This window comes from Arachis hypogaea, chromosome 15 (assembly GCF_003086295.3).
Source record: "Arachis hypogaea cultivar Tifrunner chromosome 15, arahy.Tifrunner.gnm2.J5K5, whole genome shotgun sequence".
In the NCBI taxonomy this organism is placed as follows: Eukaryota; Viridiplantae; Streptophyta; class Magnoliopsida; order Fabales; family Fabaceae; genus Arachis; species Arachis hypogaea.
This window is the reverse complement of record NC_092050.1, coordinates 156,776,568-156,803,358: the sequence shown is the minus strand read 5'-3', so window position 1 is coordinate 156,803,358 and position 26,791 is coordinate 156,776,568. Positions and strand designations below refer to the sequence as shown.

At 32.9% G+C, this 26,791-nt stretch overlaps 4 protein-coding genes and 2 long non-coding RNA genes across 10 annotated transcripts; 2 read left to right on the top strand and 4 right to left on the bottom strand.

Moving 5' to 3' along the window:
• Nucleotides 1-312: 312 nt before the first annotated feature.
• LOC114925299 (carboxylesterase 1-like) lies at nt 313-7,609 on the bottom strand. Of its 4 annotated transcripts, none has more exons than XR_003814051.2 (3): nt 6,058-7,609; nt 3,947-4,255; nt 2,841-3,863 (listed from the first exon to the last, which is right to left on the bottom strand). XR_003814051.2 is itself a non-coding variant. In XM_025800910.3 (2 exons), exons 1-2 carry the CDS (start codon nt 7,114-7,116, stop codon nt 612-614), a joined length of 1,122 nt encoding a protein of 373 aa, XP_025656695.2. In that variant the 5' UTR covers nt 7,117-7,609; the 3' UTR covers nt 313-611. The 4 variants fall into 4 exon arrangements, 2 of the variants coding, with proteins under 2 accessions (XP_025656695.2, XP_072073440.1); XR_011872616.1 differs by having other exon boundaries at nt 3,514-3,863; nt 3,961-4,255; XM_025800910.3 differs by lacking the exons at nt 2,841-3,863; nt 3,947-4,255 and adding an exon at nt 313-674.
• On the bottom strand, nt 846-2,814 carry LOC112751695 (carboxylesterase 1). The gene has a single exon (XM_025800911.3). The coding sequence runs from the start codon at nt 1,901-1,903 to the stop codon at nt 953-955; it is 951 nt and encodes a 316-aa protein (XP_025656696.1). The 5' UTR covers nt 1,904-2,814; the 3' UTR covers nt 846-952.
• On the top strand, nt 7,333-11,251 carry LOC112747280 (uncharacterized). 2 transcript variants are annotated; one of them, XR_003174857.3, is made up of 6 exons: nt 7,333-8,319; nt 8,565-8,759; nt 8,951-9,039; nt 9,247-9,419; nt 9,922-10,091; nt 10,960-11,251. It is a non-coding gene; the product is annotated as an uncharacterized lncRNA (long non-coding RNA). The 2 variants fall into 2 exon arrangements; XR_003174856.3 differs by having other exon boundaries at nt 9,897-10,091.
• Nucleotides 11,252-13,777: 2,526 nt separating this feature from the next.
• LOC112747279 (nucleosome assembly protein 1;3) lies at nt 13,778-15,085 on the top strand. Its single transcript, XM_025795235.3, has 5 exons — nt 13,778-13,986; nt 14,167-14,210; nt 14,305-14,488; nt 14,618-14,629; nt 14,739-15,085. The coding sequence occupies exons 1-5, from the start codon at nt 13,807-13,809 to the stop codon at nt 14,805-14,807; spliced, it is 489 nt and encodes a 162-aa protein (XP_025651020.2). The 5' UTR covers nt 13,778-13,806; the 3' UTR covers nt 14,808-15,085.
• Nucleotides 15,086-15,552: 467 nt separating this feature from the next.
• Nucleotides 15,553-18,934, bottom strand: LOC114925405 (uncharacterized). The gene is made up of 3 exons (XR_003814333.2): nt 18,559-18,934; nt 16,423-16,676; nt 15,553-15,994 (listed from the first exon to the last, which is right to left on the bottom strand). It is a non-coding gene; the product is annotated as an uncharacterized lncRNA (long non-coding RNA).
• A 578-nt stretch (nt 18,935-19,512) lies between these two features.
• Nucleotides 19,513-20,553, bottom strand: LOC112749402 (carboxylesterase 20-like). The gene has a single exon (XM_025797656.2). The coding sequence runs from the start codon at nt 20,519-20,521 to the stop codon at nt 19,520-19,522; it is 1,002 nt and encodes a 333-aa protein (XP_025653441.1). The 5' UTR covers nt 20,522-20,553; the 3' UTR covers nt 19,513-19,519.
• Nucleotides 20,554-26,791: the final 6,238 nt, after the last annotated feature.

Genomic DNA, 26,791 nt, shown 5'->3' with positions numbered 1-26,791 from the left:
ACGATGCGTACCGTATAAGTAGAGGTCTACATGGTCGGGTCACATCGAATTTGGTTTAACTTAGACTCGATTCGAAATATAGATTGGGTCTAATTTTTAGACTCTAACTCGATCCTAGACCTGATGAAACTTACGTACTTTTGGGTCGGATAAAAATTGGGTCTTTAGCATGTAAAAATCACCTAATTTCCAACCATTATTTCACAATTCACATAGTAAAATTCACTTAAAAAAATATAACAAGAACCAACCATTCTCTAAAATTAAAGCATAACTATAATCAATACTAATATTGTTTAATAACACCAAATATTTAAATCAATACAAATAACATAATATTATGCATTAGTCTAAAGTCTTATGCATTTTAAACATAAAACATTAACTTATAATCTTATAATGACTAATAATACAAAATATTAAAATTTATAATATTTAAATTTCACATAAGAATAGCCATCATCCATCACTAATAACACAAAATATTAATTGTGTATGATGACCGGACCACCGGACCAAATTTGGATGACCTAAGCTATGGCACAGATCCAATCCAAAATAATGATTGAGTCTATTTTTGAGACCATTATCCGATTCTAAACCCGATAAAATCACACTAAATTAACTTCTAAAATATTCAAAATCAGGCCGAATTTTCCGGGCCACGTACACCCCTACATATAAGTTGTTGAGACTTATGAGTAGCTGTATTTACATAAGTGTATTCTTTTGGATCATTACGTCTTATTCTATACATCTTCCCAATTTTATTTTGTACTACATCAATATTTAACTTTGTTGAGAAACTAATCTTTTTAACTAATAATTAAAAAATAATGAGAAAATTTCTATCCATACAACATTATTATTTAAAAACAGTAGAAATATGTCATTTTTTTTTTTTGGAAAAGAAAATACAACACGCATTATTTATTAGCCCTTAAAAACTCTCTTATGAGGACATGAAATGTTTGACCAAGCGAATGAGTGTTTTTGCTTTGTTGGGGTCCGTCAACTCTATGCCATGGCACCCCTCTTCCTCAAAATCACTCACCACACAAACACCCTTTTCCTCCAACAACTTCACAAGCTCCCTATCACGGTCAACAAGTGGGTCCCCACCGCACCCACTAACCATCACTCTCCACCCCTGATCCCTCACCTTCTCAACCCTCCAACCATCCACAGCCGTCAGATTGCAATACTCATTATCACGGTCAGCCCCAACGGGCAGCGCCAGCTCCCACATCAAATCATTAACCGACAGAGGAAGAACCGCATCATTCTCGAGCCTCAATTCTGACTCGGTCCTCTGGGTCCCACCAATGTACGGCTGACGTAATATCATCCCTCGGATTTTCAACGGCTCAAGATCACCTACCTCTCCTGAAGCTACACGTAGACCCGCGTAGTACGCTATCGTTGCCCCAGCACTGTTTCCCATCAAATAACACCTCGAGTAATCAACGTGTTTGGTCAACCATTCGTCCTGGCTGGATTTAATCCAATGAAAAGTTTCGACAGCATCGTCATATGCAGCCGGTAATCGGTGCTCCGGCGCAAGGCGGTACTCGACGGAGGCGACAACGGCGGCGGCGCCATCCGCAATGTTTACACAGAAATCATGGAACATGGTGGAAGCTGCACTTGATGTGACAAAGCCACTAGCATGAAAGAAAACAATAAGTGGTAGCTTCTTGTTATCGTTTGTTCCTTGTTTGGGTAGGAACAAGCGGAGCCAGGTGTCGTTGTGAGGGTTGATGGTGAGGTCTTTGGAGAGAACGGTAATGGAGAGGGTGGGGTCAGATTGGGGTAGTGAGCGTGACTCTGGTTTGCGCAACAGAGTGAGGGTTCCGTCTGGTTTTCGAATGATTTTCATGTGCTCTTCGCTGTGATCGGACATGGCTGTTTTCTCTTCTTTTTCTTTGTTGGAGTTATGGATGCTTTGAGAGTATGGAGTTTCAAGCCTTTTTAATTTATATCAGTAAAGGCGTGGAGAGCAAGAATAATACAGGGGGAATACACAACTTGCTGTTTTTATATTCATATTATGAAGCAAGTTGTCCTGCACAGTCAACAATTTGACTCCATTTTGAATCTGAATTTCTCATTAAATTTCTTCCTTTAGAAGATGTGCTTCATTCCAGAAATTAATTTATTTATGAAAGTTAAAAAGGTGAAGTACAAGTATATTGTATCATATTGTGTAATTCATAAATGTGGAACGGCTAAAGTTAACAATTTACAAAAAGCAGGATACATTGGACTGAGCTGAAATAAAAAAAACTGTATACACTGTAAAACGCAGCTTGTGTTTGGTATGGAATGAGAACGAAAATTCGAAATGTATTTCTATCTCCTGCATGCCAATACTTCGAAGTTTTAAAACGCAATATGTGTTTGGCAAAGTGCACAGGCAAAACGCAACCTGCCTTTGGCAACTTTTTTGTCTGCATGTGTGACACGTGTAAAAGAGAGTAGCGGAGCCGGTCTTTAAAACTAAAACGCAGGCCATGAGAGTTTTGAGAGTGAAAGGGGTTGGGGTTAAGGATGAAAGGGAGTAAGTTTGTGAGGAGGAAGAATAAGTGAAGGTTTGGAACTTCATTTAGTGAAAAAGGAAAAATGATTCGTAATTTTACTTTACCTGAAAAACACATTATTAAATATTTGAATCATTTTCAATGGGTAAGTAATTTTTTTTAATTTTATGATAAATAAAAATATTTATTTTTATGTCCTTTATTTATATGTTTTAACTAATAAATTTTATTATTATTATTATTATTATTATTATTATTATTATTATTATGATATCAATAATAATTTTTTTTATCATACTGTTAGTCATGAGATATTATTATTATTATTATTATTATTCACCACAAGTTTATACAAATATGGAGTTTTGAACCTCTTTAAGAAGTTGGACCCGATGTACAAGTACATGTACCATATTTTTGGTGGTGACCTTGCACTGTTACTGCAAGCTATTGCAGCGTTGATGGAGGTATGGCGGTCAGAAATAATACCCACACTATCAATGGTAACAACATATTTCCACAAATTGATTAGAAAAAACTCTCATGTGTCTACCGTCTCGCCCTCGACTATCGCAAATTCAATAGGCATAATGTTTTGGTTCCCATCTTTTGCAATCGCTACTAGAAGTATACCTTTATATTTTTCGTACAGGTGCATGCCATCAACCTGCACCAGTGGCTTGCATTGTCTGAATGCTACAATACACGGATAGAAGCTCCAAAAAATGCGGTGCAGAACTCTTACACCTTAAACCTCTTAACTCTCACGGTAAACGGGGAGCATTTTAATTTGAACACGAGACCTTGGCATCTTCATAGTTATTGCTTTCAACCATACTGGCAGAGTCTGGTAAGAAACTTCTCAATCACCGAAAATTTTTGCGACAGATTTCTGCTTTGCCAACCAAGTCTTGCGGTAACTTAAAGTGTAATTGAACTTGGATTGAACTTCTGCAATAATAGACTTCACCTTTATCGACGGATCTGCTTCGACCAATGGCCTAATAGCTTCTGCAATTGTGTCTGAGTCCAAATTGGCATGATCTTGTGAAATCATGCCTACGGTGCACGTGTGTTTGCCATTATATCTTCTGATCTCCCAACAAGCTTTCTTTCGAATCAAGCTAGCTCGAATAAGCCAATCACAACCTGCACCATAACCCTTGCATTTTGCATAGAATGTCTACGGTTCAAACTCATACACAGCGTAATCAGCTCCTCTATAGATAGTGTAGCTTTTGATTGCAGATATCACCGACTCTCTCGAACCAAATTCTATTCCAACACTAAACTTACCATCTTCTGCCGCAGTGTTGCCTTCACCTACAACATGCGCACCACCATCAGTCAGACAAGGCAAATAAAATAAACACCGTAGGTAACTTGAATTAATAATCATAACATACCCATGTTCACATACTCAGGAAATTTCGGGGCATGCATGACTTCGAGATCTAGAGTACGCATAAATGACGGAACACCAAACGGGTGCTGACTTACGATTTCATCCGCCTCATTATGCATCGCCGGATTGCCTGCCAGATCTCCGCGGCCGTCATCATTTTCGTCATCGACTTCATAGTTGGCTTCGAACTCCTCTTCACTGTCGTTGTTAGCTTCTTCTCAATCTATATCCCCGAGCTCGTCAACGTTGACCTCCTCGTCAAACGCGTCCAGCCCCGTATGTTGTTCGAACTCAATGTACAGCTCTATCACTAGCATGTGAAATCGGGTTTATCGATAAATATAGAACATCTGCTGCATGCTTGCTTCATCAGGGATGGACATTATTTAAAATTGTATCATCCCACCAAATACTTGTACAGGATTCCTGTACAAAATGTTGCTCACCTTTTTCGAAATGTGACTTTGTATGTTCACACAAAGACCATTTTGCAACTCTACAAAACTCGTGCCGTATGGAATAGCAAATGAAAACGGATATTCACAAACAAAAGTCACTCTTTCGTTTGTGTTCGATATAATCTCACCGTTATAATACACTCGTATATTTACAATATTCTCCATATTCTCACTTTTTTTTACCCTTCTAATAACCAAAAAATCTCACAAGCATAAAATACATGAAAGAAAGGAAAATGAGAGTACAAGTGAGGAAGCAGAAGTGAGGTGCAAGTTGAAATTAGCTGCGTTAGCAATTTATATGCAAGACTTTTTATTAAAATATTATTTCACAAACAAAACGTAAGCTATATTTTGTAGATTTAAAAAAAAAATTTCGGCCCAACTAAAATGCAACCTACATTTTCTCTTCGTCCAAAAAATTTTAAATAAGTCAATCTGACAAACGCAAGCTGCGTTTTACTTTAAAAAAAATTAATAAATTCTTTCTGACAAACGCAACCTGCATTCTTGCTTTTCTCAAAAACCAAAAAAACTTCAAATGTTGCAGGCTGAAAAACGTAAGTTGTGTTTTGTTTAATTTCAAACAAAAAAAATACTGAAAAATAAAAAACGTAAGTTGAATTTTTTTACTGGCACCCATAGCAATAAATAATTTTGCCAAGCTTCCATTTTATGGTGTTACACCGTATTTTTTTCCATTGGCAAAAAAAATGAGCCTCATTTCTCAGAAAAAAAAAATAGTCTAATTGACATATACAAAAGTAAGAATAATTTTGTTAGAAAATTTTCCGTTAGAATTTAGACTTCAAATTTTAAATACTAAAACCCTTAGTTTAAAGGTATACAAAAATATACAAATATTATCCGTCAGAATATCAATAGCTGCTTATGTAGAAGCAGAACTGATATATATATATATATATATATACAGGGTTGAATCAATAATGTTTGGTCGTTTAGAAACATATATACTTAAAATTGAAAATACAAATCAAAGAGAAATTAAGTAGGGAAGAGCTATAACTCTAATAGGTAAAATATATATTTTTTTAATTTAGCAAAAAATTTAAAAATATTTTTGAATTTTATTTTATTTTAATTTTATTCTAAAATTTTTTTAATTTACATTAAATGTATCTCTCTAATAATTAATTTTTTAAAAAATTTAAAATTAATTCAATAATAATCTTACAATGACAACTTTTAATATAAATAAATTAGTTATCATTATCAAACATTATTATTAGATTGGTCTTACATTTTTTTAAAATTTAGTTATTAAAAATACAATTGATGCAAATTAAAATTTTTTGAACAAAATAAAATTTAAAAATTTTGACGAATTTTTAGAAAAATATATACTTTATCCATTCTAATAATAAAATCCGATTTAAATGAATTAGATTAACTTTTGTCCGAACATAGTATTGAAGAAACACTTGTCGATCGAATGCGTACACATGCCGATAGGCACCAAATGTACCAAATATAATTTGACAACTCCAATTAAAGCAACAAAAAGCACTAATCATATGCTACATTAATCATAATTCAGAATAATAAAGCACATATATAGACATATAGTTGGCATTACTAATTAATCAATCAATACCTACTAAGAAGGAAAGGCGGAAATAAAATTTTTCACTACCTCATATAGTTGCTTGGCTTTGAAGGGATCAGTATCTTGCACCCCATGGTAATCCCCTGCTCTGAAATGCCCCACCACTTTCACACCTTTCATCTCCATCACCTTCACCAGTTCCATCTGACGGTCCACAAGTGGGTCACCGCCACATCCGGTCACCAGTACCCGCCACCCAAGCCGTCTAATCATTTCAATTTTCTTAGGACCGTCTCCCACCGTCGGATTACAATACTCATGATCACGGTCAGCCCCAACGGGTAACGACAATTCCCACAACGCATAGTTATTACAAAGTGATAAATGAGGCTCATTGGCAAGCCTCATTTCTGAACCGGTCATTTGGGTCCCACCAAAATAAGGCTGAATTAATATAAGCCCTTGGATCTTGGGAATTCCTAGATCATAACCACTACCAGTAGCGACTAAACGTAGACCTGCGTTGTACGCTATGTTCCCCCCGGCACTACTACCAACTAAAAACACATTGGACAAATCAGCATAGTACCTCAGCCAATCATCTTCTTCCTGATTAGTTTTGATCCAGTGCAGCGCTTCCACAGCATCTTCATAGGCTGCAGGGAGTCTATGTTCCGGTGCGAGACGGTACTCTATGGACGCAACAACCGCAACGACGTCGTTTGCCATGTTGAAACAAAACTCATGGAAAATGGTGGATGATGCGCTGAGGAATATGAATCCGCCACCGTGGAAGAACACCAGTAACGGAAGCTTGGAGTTCTGATCCAGTGTTTCGCGGGGTAGGTAGATCCTCGCCCATGTGCCCTTTGATTTGTTGATTGGGAGGTCTTTGGAGAGAACCTTGGTGGGGAGGTTGGGATCTGGTGCGGGAGGGCTCTCTGGGGGCACGGGCCCGCGCCTGACGCTGCCGTTTTTGTTCAATACGAGGTTGAGTTGTTTGTATGGATTCTTATTGCATGGTTTTGGTGGTGGTGGTGATGTTTGGAGTGTGGTTGATTTTGCAATTAAGAGATAGTAGCTTAGGGAAAATACTATTAATGTTATCCAAAAGCATTTTGAGCTTGGGGAAGAAAAGAGGGGCATGGCTGAATATACTACATACAAAACTATATGATATTGATATTATATGATGAAGCCAAATCAATAAGAATGAAGGAGCTACTGAACTCAATGGCGGAAGATACAATATCCTATCATATTGGCGTTTTTGGGCCTCACACTCATGTGCCAGCTAGTGGACAAAATATTTCTAAAGTATGAGGTGGATTCAATATATACCGGTATATATTGAAACACCAAATGAATTATTTATATAGAAATATAGAAAATATATTAAAAATCCCCTGATTTATAACAGAGGGAGTATGTATTACGAGATGGTTTTGTTAGTAAATATTGTTGGGGCATGGATTAATATTTAATAATAATGCTCAGAATAAGTTTGTTACGAGAATGGGTAGAACGTCTGCTTCAAATTAATATAATCCTATAACATACATTGAAAAGAAGGTTATTCTCATAGTGGAATTCCTACGTGTCCTTTATCAGATTTATTCTTAATTTCTATTATATGCATTCATCCACCAAAATTTGAATGCCTTCAATAATCATGACTCTTATATTACACTCCTGCATCAAACTAATTTGGTTACACCACACTTTTCATGACTGTATCCAATTTTTTTATCTCCATTTCTCAGTTTGTTTTACAATTTACATATACACACATTCCTAAAATTTAGTCACCAAAAAAAATATTCCTAAAAGTTCAAATTTAATCAAAATTAAAATTACAAAAAGGGTTTCTCTCCCTTTTTTGTTTCCAATTTTATCTCTTCCTCCTCTTCTTCGGTTCTTCTACTTCTTCATCATCAGTTTCTCTTCTTTTTTTTCTCCTCCTTTTACTGATTCTATTTTTGTATAATCTTCTTCTTCAGTAGTTTTTATTCATCATCTTCTTCTTCTTCTAATTCTTACTGTTCCTAATTTAAGTCAGAGGTGGAGATTATAGAGTTAGTGTACGCATTAAGACAGAGAATGTCACTGTACCTGATGGCTCCATCCTTTAGGGGAGTCATCGCGGTGGAGGCAACGCTATCGCTGGTGGTAGGGTTGCGGCGGTGGATGAGATGGCGACTGCTACGGTGGTGGACCATGCTATGGCGGTGTTGGCCCATGCTATGTCGGTGGTGGTCGCAGTGGGTGCGGTGGAGTTTGTGGTGATCTTCAATGCTGTAGGGATGGATACGGAGGAGGAATCAACGAAAGAGAGCAGATCGCTGGAAGGTACTGAGTCACCGCCACAAAGAGAGCATTCAAACCATCTCTCAAATAATCAAATTTCAATTTTCTTCTTACCGTAGCTCTCTTTCTTTCTCTATCTTCTCTCATGTCTTTCTTCTCCTAGATCTATATATCTCTCTGCATCATTTTTTTTATTTTATTTTTGTTATCTCTGTGTTCTCTTTATCAAACGGAGATTTCTTGATGGTGACATGCATTATGGTATTGTGTTTGTTGCGGGGAAGCAGAGGGAAGAAGTAGAGACACGACAGGGAGGAGCGAGAGATGCATACTGGCATCAACAACAACAACAATTGGCATGCAGTTTGGTGAGGCTGAGATGATTCGGATGGCAATAGACAGAACGGAAGAGAAGTCATAGTTGCAGCACCAGAAGCGGCCATCAACGGTCTTGGTGCGATGATGCTGTTTTCTCTGCTTATGTAAGTAGTCGTCTTCTTCAAATGAGCGTATACGATTTTTAATTTTGATATGCCTACTCATACTCCTCTTTGTTCAGTCACAGATTCATAATGGTTTGCGATGATGAGCTATGTGTGTTCCTTATTATTTGATCTGATGTATATATTCTAATTTTGGTAAGAATTGAAATGATGATGTTGTTGTTGTGCAGAGGCGTCTTTGCCTGGTGTGAAGCTTTTGATGCAGTAAATCCTTAACCTCATTGTTGTTGCCGGGATTCTATTTGCAATTCGCCAAAAGGTCTTAATCTCTTTCCCTCTTATCTTCAATTTGCATCCAATGTACAAACCAAATGATATTGTTAAGTAATGCAGCATGAACTAATCATTTTTCCTTTAGTTTTTGATGTCCTGGCTTTTGTATTTTCAGAGTATATATTCATTTTCATCATCCTCATAGATCATATTTTTCAATTTTTTTCTTTTCATCACTCCATTAATGGAGCAGAGTACGTGAAGGCAAAATCAAATTGGCTACTGGAAATTCGTGGGCAACCCCGGCAAGAAGGTTTAGCTTTCGGAGTCCAAGATCCAGCAGCTCTGCTTGATTTCCAGAGACATTTTCTTGCAAGTTGCAACAGCCAGATTTATGGGATCTCCAATCTTTCATTTAGATTTGTGGTACTCTAACTTCTTGCAATTCCTGACACTACCACCGCTTTCTTTCTTCATAACAAGTGAATGTGTACACTTTTATGCATCCCTTACTCTGCTGCTTTCTTTCTTGCAATCCCTTTTGTTTCGGTCTTCTTCCTTTCTTTTTGAAGTCAGCATTTGATTGATTTATTATTGCGTTTATTTTTTATTTTAATTTTTTCTAATAGTGGTTTTATATTCTTTTAATTTAAGAGTGACATTACTATTATATTTTTTAATATATTTTTTAACCATATTTTAAAATCTTGATTTTTATTTCATATCACCTCTCTACAATCTTATTTTTTCAATACATTATTGACTAAGATTTGGTAACTTCTACTGTTTATGATACATGGTTCAGTATCTCCTTTTTGAGTTTTGATAATGAAATTTGGTAAATATTTTGATTTTAACTGTTTATGTGATCTTTTCATATCTTTATCATTATCATAACCTCAGAAAAAAGAAACTAATATCACCACAGAAGCAAGGAGGTAAAGAAACCATGATGGCAGTCCTGAATGTAATAATTGAAAGAGAAGGGAGGAATTGGAGAAAGAAAGTGGTGGTTCAGGTTCACATTCTTCCTTGCAAAGCCTTCTCTGTCATGGTGGTTCTGCTTATGGTGCTTGGTTCAGTTGTGCCTCAAATAAGGTATATATGATGGATATGAATGAATCCTCAAATTGAGACAATTTCATTTCATAAATAACAAAGTAACTAACTCATATTATTCTTTGTTTTCGCAGTTAGGATAGGTTCCATTAACACTGCCATACCCATTCTCACATTAGTTTATTTTTTATTTTGTAGTTATTATTTTGAAGCTTAAAGTTTGTAGTTTTCTTTTATTATTATTTATCTATAAAAAAATCAAGTTATTGAAAATTTCATATCAAAGCATTGTATCACCCTAGCACCTACTGATAAATATTTTTATATTATGCTTTTCACTGAAAAGGGTTTATTTGTCATCTTCATCATTGATTGATTGACTATTGTTTTTTAGGTTATTTTTTCGTTGAATGGTTAAGGCTCATACGAGCTATATGTTATAAGGATTTGTATTTTATTTTTATCCTTTTTGAAATTATATGGTTTACTTTGTGTATTATGCTATGTTTGAAAGATATTCCAGCAAAAGAGGGTATTAGGTCAAAGTTTTTATGATAAAAAAAGTGTGAAAAATAACAAATATTGATAATCAGGTTGAATACTACCGTTACTCTCCATTTCAAAGCTTTGGTTAGACATGGTGAATAAGATTTGGAATTACTTTTGCTGATGTTTTGATCTGTGAAAGTATGCATTGGAGTATATATATGTTTGTTTTCTTTTCAAATTATTTTTTTTCATTTGTGATTGAACTTATGTAACATATAATGATTAATTCAAATAATCAGCATATATTGTTGCACGGAGAGGTTTCTTCATTTTATGGTATTATGAATTTAAATATCTTAGTGATTAAATGATAGATTAAATAACATTAATTACGTCTTTATTTTTTGGTATTACTCAGGAAAAGCCAATGATGGCTTTGGATGAACAAGTGTGTCAATCTATGGTGATAATGTTGGAAAGATTATGCACGGCAAACCATTCACTGTATGCAGTTTGTATGCCTTCCATATGTGCAAACCTTTCTATGAGTATGACAGGAAGGATGGGAACCAGTACTGCTCCCAGGCTATTCACTGTATTCACCATTCTTCATTCATATGTTGCATCTATGCTAAAGACTTTTAGCATTATAAGATGTTTTAAATATTTAATAAATTACTTCTAAAAAAATAGAGCCATTGTGTTTCAAATGGTTATGCTGTTTTATTTTTTAGTCTCTCTTTATATTATGAGATATTCCAACTGCATAATTAATTGAGAATCAACAATATTGGCAGGATTATTTTATAGACTTAAACCTTGACTAAGGATTAAATACATGTCATTAATAAACAATGGTCCAGTTAATGGAACCCTCATCCTCTTGGTTGATTTTTTATTAATTTGAGTTTGAAATCTTAGTTTTAAGTTTCTATTGTAATTGATTTTGATTTACGGGTCATATTTTTTCTTTAGCTTATTACATAGTGTCTCATTAATTGACAGCTTAGTGTGAGACTGATTTTAGTTTGGCAGAGAATCTTGCCAGTCATATGAATTTTAGTTTTATTAATAATATCATTTATCTTTAAATATAAACTTTTGAAAGTTCATTATCTAAATATGGTGATAATTATACTGCACTGTATTATAGTTTTTTATTAATAGAATTCATCATCTTTTTGTAATTTGTAGTAAATGACATAACAAATATTTTTTGTTATATTAAGGTAATAATTTGTTCATTAAAATTTTAATTTTATAGTTAATTTTTTACCAGACTTTAATTTTAAATTGTTTTGTTCACAATTTTATTATACAATTATATTATAATGTGTTTATTATAATTAAACGGTATTTTTAATTTTTTTAATAAAATTTTGCATTTTTTAAAAAATAAAATTATATTCTTATTTTTATGATTCAATTTAATATAAAAGATCCATATTAAGCACCTAATTTAACAATATCTTAGTATTAATTTTTTTTCATTGTACTTATCATACCCGTGCATCGCACGGGGTACTTCACTAGTAATGACTCGTTAACAGATCGAGTTGAAGATCCTAGCGTTTTGTTAACTGCCAAGTGCTATGTTGCAGCTTCTGCAAGGATTGGAGTTTAGTTTGGTAAAACCGTAAAAGTGGGAAAAAGAAAAGAAAATATATATGCTTTTTGTTTTTATAAAAGATTAGTTGTGTTTAAGTTGGTATTTATTATTTAATTAAGCTATTAACTTAAATTTAAAGGTAGAGATGAAGATTGAACAAATAAAACTAAAGTGAATGAATAATATATTTTATAAAAATGCTATTTGTACACTAAAATTAGCTATTAATGTATTTGTGTATAAATACATATGTGATTTAATTTATTTTCATCGTGTATTTGTATTCTGGCATGTATTTTATATTGATAGTTTATTTTAGTGGCTAATTTTAGTGTACATATAGCATAATCCTACATTTTAATCAACATGTAAATTACATACTTTAAAATGGTGTTTGCTATGATACCATGATAAATTCATACGTACCGATACGTTTAAAATATGAACAAGTAGTAATAAGCCACGTGCTCACGTGGAATTTATTTTTCACATCAATATTTAATTTTTTCTTTTTTTATATATATTATATCACCACTTTTACTAAAACACCCATTTAATTAAATAAAAATAAAGATATATTTTTTATTTAATTTTATAAAAAGTCTTAAACATCTTTACTTTATTTGATTAGACAAAAATACCCTTTTAAATTAATCAAATTTTAGAATTCAATTAATCCTAATTTTATAATTTCAAATAATTTAAACAACAAAACAAAAACATACAAAAAAAAACAAAAATCAATCGTTATTCATCTTCTCCAATCCCCCTAATGATTCGTGCCCCCTCTGAAGCAAAGCAAAACATATCAAAAAAAAAAATCAATCGTTCTTCATCTTCTCCAATTCTCCTAATCATTCGTCCCCCCTCTGAAGCAAAGTAGTGAAAGTCCCAAATCAAAACGGCAAAACCTTAGCCCTAGGTTCTTTGCCGCCGTCGTCCCCAAGCTCAGCACTTTCGCTTCTTCTTCTTTCCTCTATCCGGAACCAAGGTAGCTCGGCACGTTGTCCCCATCTTCGCTGGCTTCTTTGTCCGTGGCTTGGAGGAGCTCGCCATCGGGTCACCTCTTGCCGTCGTCTTTGCTCTCGCCGTCGTGTCGCCGGTTGCCGCCGTGTCTCCGTTGAAGGTTAGTGGCCCTACTTTTAATTTTGCTCTGGTTGCTGAATGTTCGATTTTTTCTTCTTCTCTTTAATTTCTAAAATTTTTGTTCAAATGTTGTTGTAATATTTGTTGGTGTGTTGTAATTGTTGGGTTGTTGAATGATTATTTGATCTTCATCATCGTCATCATCAACAATGTCACTTCTTAGATTTTTTGGATGACACTTCGATCTCTTCAATTTTCTGTTGTTGAGTGATTTTATCTTTCTTTTCTATTGTTACTTTTGATTGTCTTTCTTTCTGCTGGTCTTCTAAGTCCGGCCTCCAAGAAAGCTTTTTCATTTTAGATTCACTTTTTTTCAATAATTCTATGTGTAATTTTCATCATAACTATAACAAGTGAACTAATTTAAACAAATATTAATAAATATTGACATTTAGACAAACAGGGTGAACTATTATTAAGCTTATTGCGCTGTTTGCTATCCACAACTCTATATTGTGTCAGAATGTGTTGGCTTTTTTTAAAATAAATTTGGTGGTTACTTTTTCCTGTATGACTGAAATTCAATGGCACCCAGGGAAATGCTTGACGCAAAACATTCTTAAGAAAAAGCCCAAGAAGGGTTCAAAGAACGCAAAACCTATTACAAAGACTGAAAACTGTGAGAGTTTCTTCAATTTCTTCAATCCACCACAAGTTCCTGAAGATGATGAAGATATTGATGAAGATATGGTAAATCTTTTTATTTTATTTTATTTACTTTTTACAGTAATTTTTTATGAAAGTCTTTAGTTTGAATCTTTAAGCAGAACACAAGCAGAAGTAAAAAATCTGTAAATTTAAAAACCTGCTGTTTAGCTGTTAGATATGACCAGATTATTTGCCAGAGCTAATTAATGTTCTGTTTAACAGGCCGAGGAACTTCAGAATCAGATGGAGCAAGACTATGATATTGGGTGAGTTTACTTGTTTCCCTCCATTTCCTCTGATATTTTTCGATGTTGTTTTCTGAATCCAGGATTGATGAATTCTCATATCACACTTGTTCAGGTCAACAATAAGGGATAAGATTATACCTCATGCTATGTCATGGTTTACTGGTGAGGCCATTCAGGGAGAGGAGTTTGGAGACCTGGAAGATGATGATGAAGATGACATTGAAGAGGATGATGAAAAGGATGATGATGATGAGGAAGATGAGGATGAGGATGAAGAAACCAAGACCAAAAAGAAGGTATTTCATGTTAATTGCTTTGAAATGCTGAAACACTTGTATTTCTTTAGTTAGTTTTGTATCTAAAGTATTTTATTTCTTGCCATCACCTCCGTTGTGGCGATGATTTCGTTTGGAATGTCATTTCAGCCATCACATAAGGTAAGATAGTCAAATTTGTAATCTAAATTATAAATGAAATAGGGCTTGATGCTGAGGCCCATAAGTTTCTTCTTTCTAACTTGTTTCAACGGTGGCTGGAAATTTTCAGAAAGGTGGAAGAGCACCGGTTGGTGAAGGTCAACAGCGTGAGCGACCTCCAGAGTGCAAGCAGCAGTAGAAGTTTATCTATTATGATTTATGCAGTAGCTGAAAGCTTTCTTATTGGAGAATGTCTGTTGAAATAGTGGGGTTCATGCGGTTTTGTTTTATGATGCTTAATTCATTTTTCTCTTTTAAGGTCTTGGTAGTTTGAATTGTTGGTCTCCATTCTCCTATTTTTCCTACATGTTTTGGAGAGAATGTTGTTATATAGTGTTAGGATGCTATGATTGTTATTGCTGGACTTTGTATTTGTGTCTCGTATACTCCAAATATATAGTGGGAGTTTGTGGTTTACTTGTTGCTATTGATTGTAAATCATTAAAGGATGTTCGCGGTTTTCTCTTCTTGTGGCATTGTCTCACCGCACCTTATTTATTGGTGTTAAGTGTTCTTTATAAAATTTGAGAGCTTTGTGGAATTCCATTGTTTAAAAATGAGTTTGAGCTTTAGAATTAATTTTTCATCAGTAATTTTTTAGACATAACCAATCAAAAATGGTGGAATGCATTAGGTTCTTGTGCAATTTGGAGATATTGATTCATTAACTATGTTTCTTTCAATACTTCTTTATTGGAACCACTAAGCTTAGATGCAACTTCATCGAAACTATTTTTAATCTTTCATTCTCAACTTCGAAATCATGCAGTTTTATGATGAGCTATCATGAAGGTAGGCTCAGATATCACATAACTTTCAAATTACAACTAATGAGTACCCAAATCTATGCTAATACTTTTGACTAAAGATTTTACCTTCCATAATGACTTGAAAATAATAAAGTTGGATTTTAAATTAAATTACTCCAAATATGTTTACATTTATTAATAAAGGAAGCCTACTACTACTACTATACTACAGTACAATTCATGTAGGGATGATATACACAAGCATTTTTTTTTCTTTTCTTTTTTTTTCCTACAGAAATACATACTTAAATACAACACCATCTCAAATCTTAGGGATATGGAACTGGGGATTTCAGTTCCAAAACACAGTTTCCATTGATTGCACCATGTACTCTGAAACTGTTTGGTCTTTTTTATATTTTCTTCTCGAGGCATCCATCATAGTGCTCAACTTAACGGCACCAGCTTGCTAACTAATATAACTGAATTTGGTTGAATTAAATGTTAGCTTATTGATCTAGTTTGGTCAGCTAGTGTTCCAACTTGTTCTCCACACAAAGCCTTTGATTAAGATAATCTGCCACAGAATTAAAGTACAAGAAATAAATTAGTTAGATTAAGGAAGAGCTCATTGATTGCTTTGCAGAAAACTTCAGATGCTAATTAGCATGCCACCCCTAACCCCTGTAGCCTTGCCCCATTCTCTGACGGAAAAATTTTCAAACCCAATCAGAATAAGTGGTCAAGGCAAAAGATATGGCATAAATCTTCAAGTAGGCAAAGAGCAATAATGCTGAAGCAAAGCAGAAATCTTCAAATCAAAACATCAATATTAAAAGTATTTGCACTTATGTAGTTATGTTAGCAAATGATAGATATCAAAAGGCCGCTTCATCCACAAGGATCTACCAAAATCCAGATCAAATCACAGTAAAAGGAAGCATTTTTAGGCAACCTAGATAAAAAGATAAGACCCACAAAAGGAACACAGGTAGAAGTAAGAACCTTGCTGGGTACAAAGGATGATGGGAGAGTAACTTGTGATTACACTAATACATAAGTCCCTCCTCCTCTTCTGCTTGATCATCATGCAGTTTGAAGGTCATCACAGTCAAAGAAACACTCATTCTTTCCTCTCTCTCTTTATCTCTTTTTCTTTTCACTTCACTTTCTCTGTATGACCGTGTTTTCCTCTATTTAGTTCTCTTCGCTTTTGTTAATGTTCCATAAAATGGCGTCCACTATGCCATGATTTCCCACTTTGTAGAAAATACAAGTAGAAAATATAACAGTAAGATTAAAAAAAACTTCATTTGGAATTTTTCATTTAGTGTGAATTTTTTTAAAAATTATTATGGATCAAATACTTGTGTTGAATCTATAGTAACTAATTTCAAAGTTCAAAAAAGACATCAGTAGTCCAATTAAAGTGTTAACTTCATAAAGGTTGACTCCATAAAATGCTATGTGCCTATGTTAATGAATAATCAATAATCCTAGTGAGAAAGATACTAGTTATAGAATAATCAATAATCATAGGTCATAACTTTGTAATCCTAGTCGTGGGTTGTCTCTGTATATTGTTGAGTTTCATGTGTATGACTTGACAATTAAATATTTATGTATCATACACCAGTATCAGAATTCACAAATTAGTAAGGATTTGAGCTTCAATATTTGTTAACATTTGACAAGTTCAAAATTCAACAACCTGAAATTCAAGAGGAATCTGGGTATGTTTGTTCGAATGTCAATATTTGTTAATATTTGTTTAAATTAGTTCACATGCTATAGTTATGGTTTTAGTATAAGCATAACAAAGTAAAAGGTAAAATGTAATAATTATCATATAATTTCAGAGAGAAAAAGTGTAGTTTACTCTTATAGAATGAAAATTACACATAGAATTATTGAAAAAAGGTAAATCTAAAATGAAAAAACTTTCTTGGAGGCCGAACTTAGAAGACGAGCAGAAAGAAAGACAATCAAAAGTAGCAATAGAAAGATAAAATCACTCAACAACAGAAAATTGAAGAAATCGAAGAGTCATCCAATAAATTTAAGTGACATTGTTGATGATGACAATGATGAAGATCAAATAATCATTCAACAACTGAACAATTACAACACAGCAACAAATATTACAACAACATTTGAACAAAAATTTTAGAAATTAAAAGGAAGAAGAAAAAAGAGCGCAAAAAAAAGGTGCATTTACAGATATTATACTAAAAAAGAAGTAAGAGGAAACATGAATAAAAGACTGTGTTTGAATATAGCATCCAATCCTTTACCAAAAGAAGTTTTTTCCTTCGATTTTTATAAAATTTTGAAAAATTAGTTTGTAATCAACAGTTAACTAGTTTAAAGTACAGTGAGTAGACATAGTGAAAGAATGGACCCAGAGGATTTGAATTTCCTTTTGAAGTTTATTATTTTTCAGGAACTAATGGAAAATTTTATGTTTTTGGTTTTAACTCACGTCCATTCAGTTTCATGATAAAGGAACATAACTATATCGGTTCCTTAGAGTATGTTTTTGGTTTACTTTTAATTCACAGAGTCTTCGCATTGAGCATTTTTTTTTTATCAAATTATTTTATGGTTTTTTCCGAAGACTTGTGGAATATTCAAGAACTTTTAAGTCAAAGGATGTTTGGTAATAGATTGTAGCCAATGAAGTGTATTCTATGTGAAGTATTTGGTTTCACCAACCACTTCACTAAAATTAAATTTTTGAAGAGATTTATTTTTTGAATTGTTCTATTTTTTGTCCTGTTCAGGTGGATTCTATTAGTACCAAAATTTTTAGAGATTTGTTTTTTCATAGATTTTGTTCATGATTGAAAATAGCTAAGTAACATCTTGCGGTGCATCACTTAGAATTTGTGAAATTAGATGTGCATTAAGACACTATGCAGCATTTGAAAAATGAAACTATTGTCATCTAAATTAAGTTTTCTATTAAAAAAATTGCATTCACAATTTCAGAAACATATGCAGATAAAATAAGAATTCAACAATTTGTCAAAATTAACAACTAATATCAAATCACATAAATCAAACCAAATTATCCTAATTACAAAAATCACACCAATGCTATAATAATTCAAATCACAGAAATCATAGGGAGGGAATTACTGGAAGGGAGAGGCTGACGACAGTGATGAAGAATGAGGAAGACGGCAAAGAAGATGGCGAGGAAGACGGAACCAGGAGGAAGGCGACGCTCTCTGGAACCAGAAGGAAGGCAACGCTCTCTAGAACGCACAAGATGGCGATGCTCTATGACGCGACGATGACCTCGATTGCGAGACCAGAGAGGAGATAGGGAGAGATCTTGAGTGCGATGCCAAAGTGAGACAGATGAGAGAGATCGAGCTCTAGCGGGAGAGAGAGAGAGAGAGACAATAGGAAGAGGAGAGAAGAAGATGAAGAATACTAAAAATCTTCAGAGGCGTGATTCAACGAGAGGGTTTCTGAAACCCAGATGAAGAGTAAATTTGATTTTTTGTTTTTTTTATATGTTTTTGTTTTGTTGTTTAAATAAAATTATGATTAATTGAATTTTAAAATTTTATTAATTTAAAAGGATATTTTTGTCTAATCAAATAAAAGAAGCATGTTTAAGACTTTTTATAAAATTAAATAAAAAATATATTTTTATTTTATTTAATTAAATGGGTGTATTAGTAAAAGTGGTGATATAATATATATTTAAAAAAAATTAAATGCTGATGTGAAAAATAAATTCTACGTAACTTGTTATTACTTGTCTATATTTTAAATATATCGGTACGTATAAATTTATCATCGTACCGTAGTAAACACCCTTCAAAATAAGATACTAATTAAGTTTATATATATAAGCTAAGTAACATTACACTTGATTAAAAATAAAATTTACTCTTCAACATATATTTTTATGAGTTTAATTTTAATCTATTAATAATCATGTAAAATATTTTATTATTTATTCTTTTGTATAATTATTTATGTTGTTAATGTAAAAAGATTAGTTATTTTTTACATAAAATTACATAATTGAATAAATATGTAAATTTATTTTACATTCACCATAAGTAAAAATTAAATTCTATATTTATATATCTATGAAATCTTTTATTCGAAGGAAGAATTTCTCGTGGCTTGGATCACCATATGTAACCCCATGATGGCCTTCTCCAAAGTGATCGACAACCTCAACACCTTTTCTTCTCAACATGGCCACCAACCCCACCATGCGATCAATCATAGGGTCCCCATAACATCCCAAAACAAAGACCTTCCATCTCAGCCTTTTGATCTCTTCAAAACACACATCATCATCCACCACCGTTGGATTGCAATACCAGTGGTCCCTCCCTGCACCCTCAGGCAACGCCAGCTCCCACATAAGATCGCAGTTCCCAATAGGCAGAACCGGATCGTTGACCGACCTCAACTCAGACTCAGTCCTTTGGGAACCACCGAAAAACGGATGGTGCAATATAAGCCCTCTGATCTTCAAAGGGTCAAAGTCAAATGAATTAACGGTTGTAGACACAAGTAGCCCTACATGGTAAGCAATGTTCCCTCCCGCACTAGAACCCATGATGTAACACTTAGAAAAATCAGCATAGTCACGTACCCATGTTTCATCGGTGGTTCTTAGCCAATGCAAGGCCTCCACGGAGTCGTCGTAGGCCGCAGGGAGCCGGTATTCCGGGGCAAGACGGTAGTCAACGGAGGCGACAACGGCGGAGAGTTGGAGTGACATGTTAGAGCAGAAGTCATGGTTGATGGTGGAAGAAGCACTTGTGTATATGAAACCACCACCATGGTAGTAAACTATAAGAGGGAGCTTTGTTGAGTTATTTTGATTTTGAAGTGCCTTTCTGGGTAGGAATATGCGTACCCAAGTTTTGTTTTTAGGATTTAGAGGGAGATCTTTGGTCAGAATAGGGTTTATTAGGTCTTGTGTTGGTGGAGTTGTTGGATATTGAATGATCCTTGTGATAGTTCCATCTTGGTTTCGAACTATGCCAAGGTTTTTGAAAGGATCGTCGATGGTGGAGTTGGAATTTAATGGCGATGAAGCTGATTTTGATAGAGGATGAGACATTTTATGTTAAGTGAATAATGGGAGTTATTGGAGCTTCATATGAACATATATAGGCATAATTAAGTGTAACTCAATAGTAATTTTAATCAATGTATTATATAGTTAATAAAAATATATAATTTTAAATCTAGTAATTTGAGTTAATAGAGTACGTAGCTAATTTTTAATCATAAAATACACTACCATTATTATCTTTAGATTTAATTTATAGAGTAAAGTATCGTTTTTGTCCCTAACGGTTAGGGTAAGTCTCAAAGTTGTCCCTAAGGTTTCAATCGTTCTATTTAAGTCCCCAACATTTCAAAACTGACTCAATGTGTCTTGCCGTTAAGAATCCGTTAACAGAATTAACGGCGGGACAAAATTGATACGATTTTAAAACGTTAGGAACTTAAATAGAACGAAAACGTTGAGGACAAAAATGATACATAGAAATAAATTTTAATTTTATCCTTCAATAAATTACTATACATAGTATTCAATTATTTTTTTTTCACATCTAAGTAAATTACACTTAATCATATTACTTTCATTTTAAATAAATTAATTTTGTTTATAATTTTACTCTTAAAGATTTTTAGTTATCATGGAATGTTTGTAGAATGACTAGTATATAAACTTGCAGAAAAGAAAAAAATAATATATATACAATAAAATATAAATTATATCTTTTGTCTCTAATGTATCAAAATTCTTTAAAATTATAAAAAAAAATATTTAAAATGAAAGTAACGTGATTAAGTGTAATTTATTTATATGTAATTAAAAAATAATTGAATACTATGTGTAAAAAATTAATATTATTAAAAGATAAAATTAAATTAAAATTTATTTTTATGTATCGTTTTCGTCCTATTTAAGTCTCTAACGTTTCAAAATCGTCTCAATTTTGTCCCGCCGTCAATTCTATTAACGGATCCCTAACGGCAGGACAACATTGAGTCAATTTTAAAACGTTAGGAACTTAAATAGGACGATTGAAACGTTAGAGACAACTTTAAAACTTACCCCAAACAATAGGGACAAAAACGATATTTTACTTTAATTTATAATTTAACGTGGTGCATTATTTCATCATGTTTTGATGGTTGACTCGTGGGGAAGGAAAAAAAAATATTAGGACCTTTAGAATTTATCATTTTTTGTTATTATTTAGTCATTAATTTAATTTTTTTGGTCTAATAATTCAACAACATATTTTATTTTATATTTTTAATAATTAATAATTAAATAATAATAAAAAAATATTTGTGTTAAGTCATTGACTAACTGAATAATTAAATTAATGCAATGGCCAATGCTGATGAGTCATAATAATATAGTACCTGCTTTCTTGCGTGGGAAGGAAAATGGCTCTTCAACAGAAGAAGGCAGAAAATTTATAAATTACTAATAAAATTTAGCATTTTTTATCAATACTTACTCCACATTTTAAACACTAAGTATTAAAATTAAAATTTCAAATTCTAAAATTTATATTCTAATAGAATAAAAATAAGGTGTTGATCAATATTTTTATTTTTTATATAGTGTAAAAATATAACACAATAAGTAAAAAAATTATATATTTAATTTTGGTCAGAAAATATATTTTTATAAGCATGTATTTTCTCAATGAGGCCTGCCCAATATTGCAAGAGGTAATAGGTTAGGCCTTCCTCAAAAGTGATCCAAACCTATTAGAAGAGGCCCATTATTCTTGAAATTAAACTCATGGCTTTCAAACTAATAAAAATAATAAATAAGCACCAAGAAATGAAACAAAGAACATCAATAAAAAAAAAAAAAAAACCACTCCCTACCTCTACAGAAATTTAGGAAGCCTGTAGGGAAAAAAAAAAAAAAAGGCAAACTTGGAGAGAGATTTCAGAGGAGCTCCATCTTCTAATTCTTCTCCTCCTCTTTCTCTTAGCTTTTGGTACGTGTGTTTCTTCAGTTCCATTAGCCAATAATTAACATCTAATCTTTTTCCCAAAACACCGAGAAACAATGTTTTGTGTCTACTTTATTTAATTTTAATAATTAATTACATGAGTATCTTAGCTATTAAATTATTTTTTTATCTTAACTTATGATAATAATAAAGAAATTTTATGACTCACAAATTCAACCCAACAGAATATATAAATTTAGTTATAATTTTAATTTTTATTATTTTATTTTATCTTATCTTTATCTTATCTTTATTTATTCTTATTTTATTTTTATTTATTTTTATCTTTCATAAGTCAATACTCTATATATATTTAGTTTTACCTTTATATTTTACAATTCAATTCAATCAATCAAAAAATACAAAATATAATATTTTTCATCTTTTTTTTATCCCATTCTTTCATAGTTTTATCATTAGCTAAAAAAAGAACTCATCATATGCAATATAAAAAAACAGAAAAGCTCTGCATACAAGCCCTAATGGCTTATATGCTTTACAAGTTCATTAACAAATAAAACCCAAAACGCGCTGCTACACATATGTCGTATACACGCGCTATATTAGAGATCCCGCTTTTATCTAACTACCAAATTTAAAAGATTTGTTTCCTTCTTCGTTTTCGTTATACAGAGATTTGCTCGTTCTTCTTCTCGCACCTATTCCCTGCTTCTTCTCGATCGTTCTTTTCCCCTCCTTTCTCACTGGTATATTCTTCGTCATTTACGTTAGTTCCTCTCTCTGCAACTCCAACTTCGTTTTCTATTTGATTTGTTGTTTTCTGAAATCAAAGTTTGAACTCGTTTTGAAGATTATGGATGATTCAACCTCATATTGTCAGCTGAATCAGAGCGAAGTGGATTATGAATTTGAATCTAACGAAGTTCCTGAGGTTTGATTTACATACGATTACTTTGAATTTTGTTGCAGTCATTTGAATAGCATTGTGTAGCTGAATAATTCGTGAACATTGACTGTGAAACTAACACGTTAACATGAATATGTCGATTGAATGTAATGTATTAGTTTTGATTAATTATCTGGAATTTATAGCAGACGCTCGGGTGTAGATCAGAACTTTTTTGGGTGTATTTTTGCGAGAAGTGTGGGTGTATTTACAGTTTATGACTTTTTGTGTTATGTTAGCTGAGTTGTTGTTGTTCGGGTGTATTATATCAGACATGATTGGGTGTGTTTTTAGTTTTTGACATGGTGTATTCTGCAGCCTGTGTATTTACAGTTTATGGCTTTTATTGTCATTTTAGTTGAGTTGTTGCGGTTCGGGTGTATTATATCAGACATGACTGGGTGTATTTTTAGTTTTTGACATGGTGTATTCTGCAGTCTCTCTCTGTTGTTGATGACCAGTTTGTTTCGAAGGTTGGAATGACTTTTACCACCCTTGAAGATGCTGGAAAATTTTACAGGAGCTACGTCAAGGCTGCAGGTTTTTCTACAAGAGTTCAGAGCACAAATAGGAAGGGAAACGAGATTAACAATCAATTGATTACATGTAGCAGAGAGGAAAAATGGAAATCTAAAATATCTCAAACAGTACAGGGAACTAAGCATGTCCATTCATCGTACAATAGAGAATAATGAGGAGGCTGGTATTAGACCAAGCAAAACTTACCAATCATTTGTTGCGGCTACCGGGGGTCATCGTGAGTTAAATTTTATTGAAAAGGATGTGAAGAATTACATTACGAGAGAAGTGCGAGAAGCGTGGGTGTGCTTAAAGACTCATTTGATAGGAATTGGAATGATTTTCTGCTGAATTTTGGTCTTGTGGACAACAAGTGGCTTTCAGGTAATGTTTGTTTAAAATCTGCAGCAGAGGTGTAAATTTAATTTTTTTCGGGTGTATTTATAGTCTGTGTTTGGGTGTGTTCTGCAGATCTCTATGAAGACCGTCATATATGGATTCCAATCTATCTGGATCACCACTTCTGGGTAGGGATGAGAAGCACACAAAGGAGCGAGAGCATGCATTCTTTTGGGTGTAAAAGCAGTGTTCTTTTGGGTGTATTTCTGAATTTTCTTGTATTTCACATTTTACATATATATATACATATATATACTTCAGAATCTTATTTTTATGTTATAAAATACTGTTTATTTTTTTTACAACGGTTTAAGGGTTTTAGGTATTAGGGTTTAGTGTTTTAGGGTTTACGGTTAAGGTTTTAGGGTTTACGGATTAGGGGTTAAGGTTTAGGTTTTAAGTGTTTAGGGTTCAGGGTTTTAGGGATAAAGCATCAGGGGGTAGATTTTTGGGTGTATATTCAACTTTCTTTGGGTGTAAAAAATGGCAGGTTATGGGTGTATATTTGGTTTGATGTTTTCCTTCATATTATAGTACCTGTAATTCATACATTTTGAATACACCAGAGAGAGTTTAATTATTGAAAGAAATTTTACAATAAACTGGATTATAATTGAAAAATTTTTACAGCATGTGTTCAATTTGTTACAGGACTATATAACATTTACATTAATCAGTGTCAATATCCTTAGAATCTATCTGACAATTTGGTGATGCACCCTTAGCGGCGGGATGTGCATCAGGCCACCAAATCACAAATCCCTAACAATTGTTTTCTTCTCCTCGCTCATGTTTCTGAATTTCTCACTTAACAAATGTGTTGCACACTTAAGGTCTTTGATTTGCTGTAAACAAAGCAAAATTATAGTCATATATATTTCTATTATATAAAACTGATTTCATCTAAGACATATATTTGTTCCTACATTTTTTTCACCTTGATTTCTCGCTGCCATTTTTTCTGAAATGAAAAATACACACATAGATATCAGCAAGATACACCCATATATATGAGTCAGATACACCCATAGATATCAGTCAGATACACCCATAGATATGATTTAGATACACCCATATATATCAGTCAGATATCACTCAAACATGCATCAATATACAAGGTCAAGCAATATACACCCATGGACAAGCAAATATAAGAACAGTTGCAACTGCTGACTATTACAGTATATCAGTTCAGAAATATACACCCAACAATTTGTGCCATATACACCCAACAAATTACCTCATATACACCCACCAAACTACGGAATATACCCCCAAAAATCAGTTACCAGAAGAACTAGAACAACAAGAACAGTAACACCTAGAAGAACTAAGAAGAACAGTGTAACATAGAACCAAGAATAACATTAAAACCTAGAACAAGTAGAACATGATAAATTGTAAAATGAGACGTAGAGTAAGAAGAATAGTAAAACGTATAACAACGTAGAAGAACAGTAAAACCTAGTTCTTCAATTTCGAAATGTGAAAAATATACAGGAATAGTAATGTAACGTACCTTGAGTATTATAGCTTTGTTTCCTCTGGAGATTCTTGATCGAGAGTTCTATGTTGTGTTGATGGAATTTTCGAATCTTAGCGACGAGTTGTATATCTTCAGTATCGAATGATGCTCGAAAATGGAACGTTTGCTTTTTCTCTGAATGGCTTTGAGAAGTGGAAGAAGTGGGAGAGTCTGCCATTAAGGAGCGGTTTACGCGAAGCGTAACCGTTTGAGTGGAGCGCGTGAATGTTACGCTCTATTTAATATAATTCAGTGCGCGTGTGGAATGTTTGTGGGTTGGGAGCTTGTATCACTTGTAAGGTCTTATTGCTTGTATGTGTAGCAGGCCCGATAAAAAAAAACCTCGTATTACAGTTCTAAATCAATCAATTCCAATATTTGGAAATCTACAAAATTCAGATAAAATATTTTGTGCCTGCTTAAAAGTTGAATTCACAATTTGGACAGTAGTACCAATTATTTAAATCCATCAATCAGATATTACACGCTAACAACTATTTAATTTATTATTATTTGATATATTATTTATCCCAAATTTTAAGTATGAATATATAAATGATTATATAAATTACTATGAGTGTTTAAGATTGGTAGAGTATGATTAGGATTAATTAGTATTAATTATAATTAGGATTATAATTGTACACATTGTGCAAATATTTTATTGGTTCTCTAACGGAATTCTAATTATTTAGCATATTTATATATTTATTATGAGATATATATTATGCTTTTATTGTTTTGATTCTTCTAAAATCTATATATAGTTTTATATATTGTATCATTTCGCAACTCACTCAATAATAGACAACTCTTTCTTTAAATTACTCTTTTATTTCTAACAAATATGTTGAAAAATTTATCTGTGCAAAAATAAAATTAACATTGTATTCATACTTAAATTAAATTATTCAAACTTTTTAAGATATCCTTTTTAATTTAACTTAATACAATCTAAACTCTAATCTAATCTCATCTACTCTAATC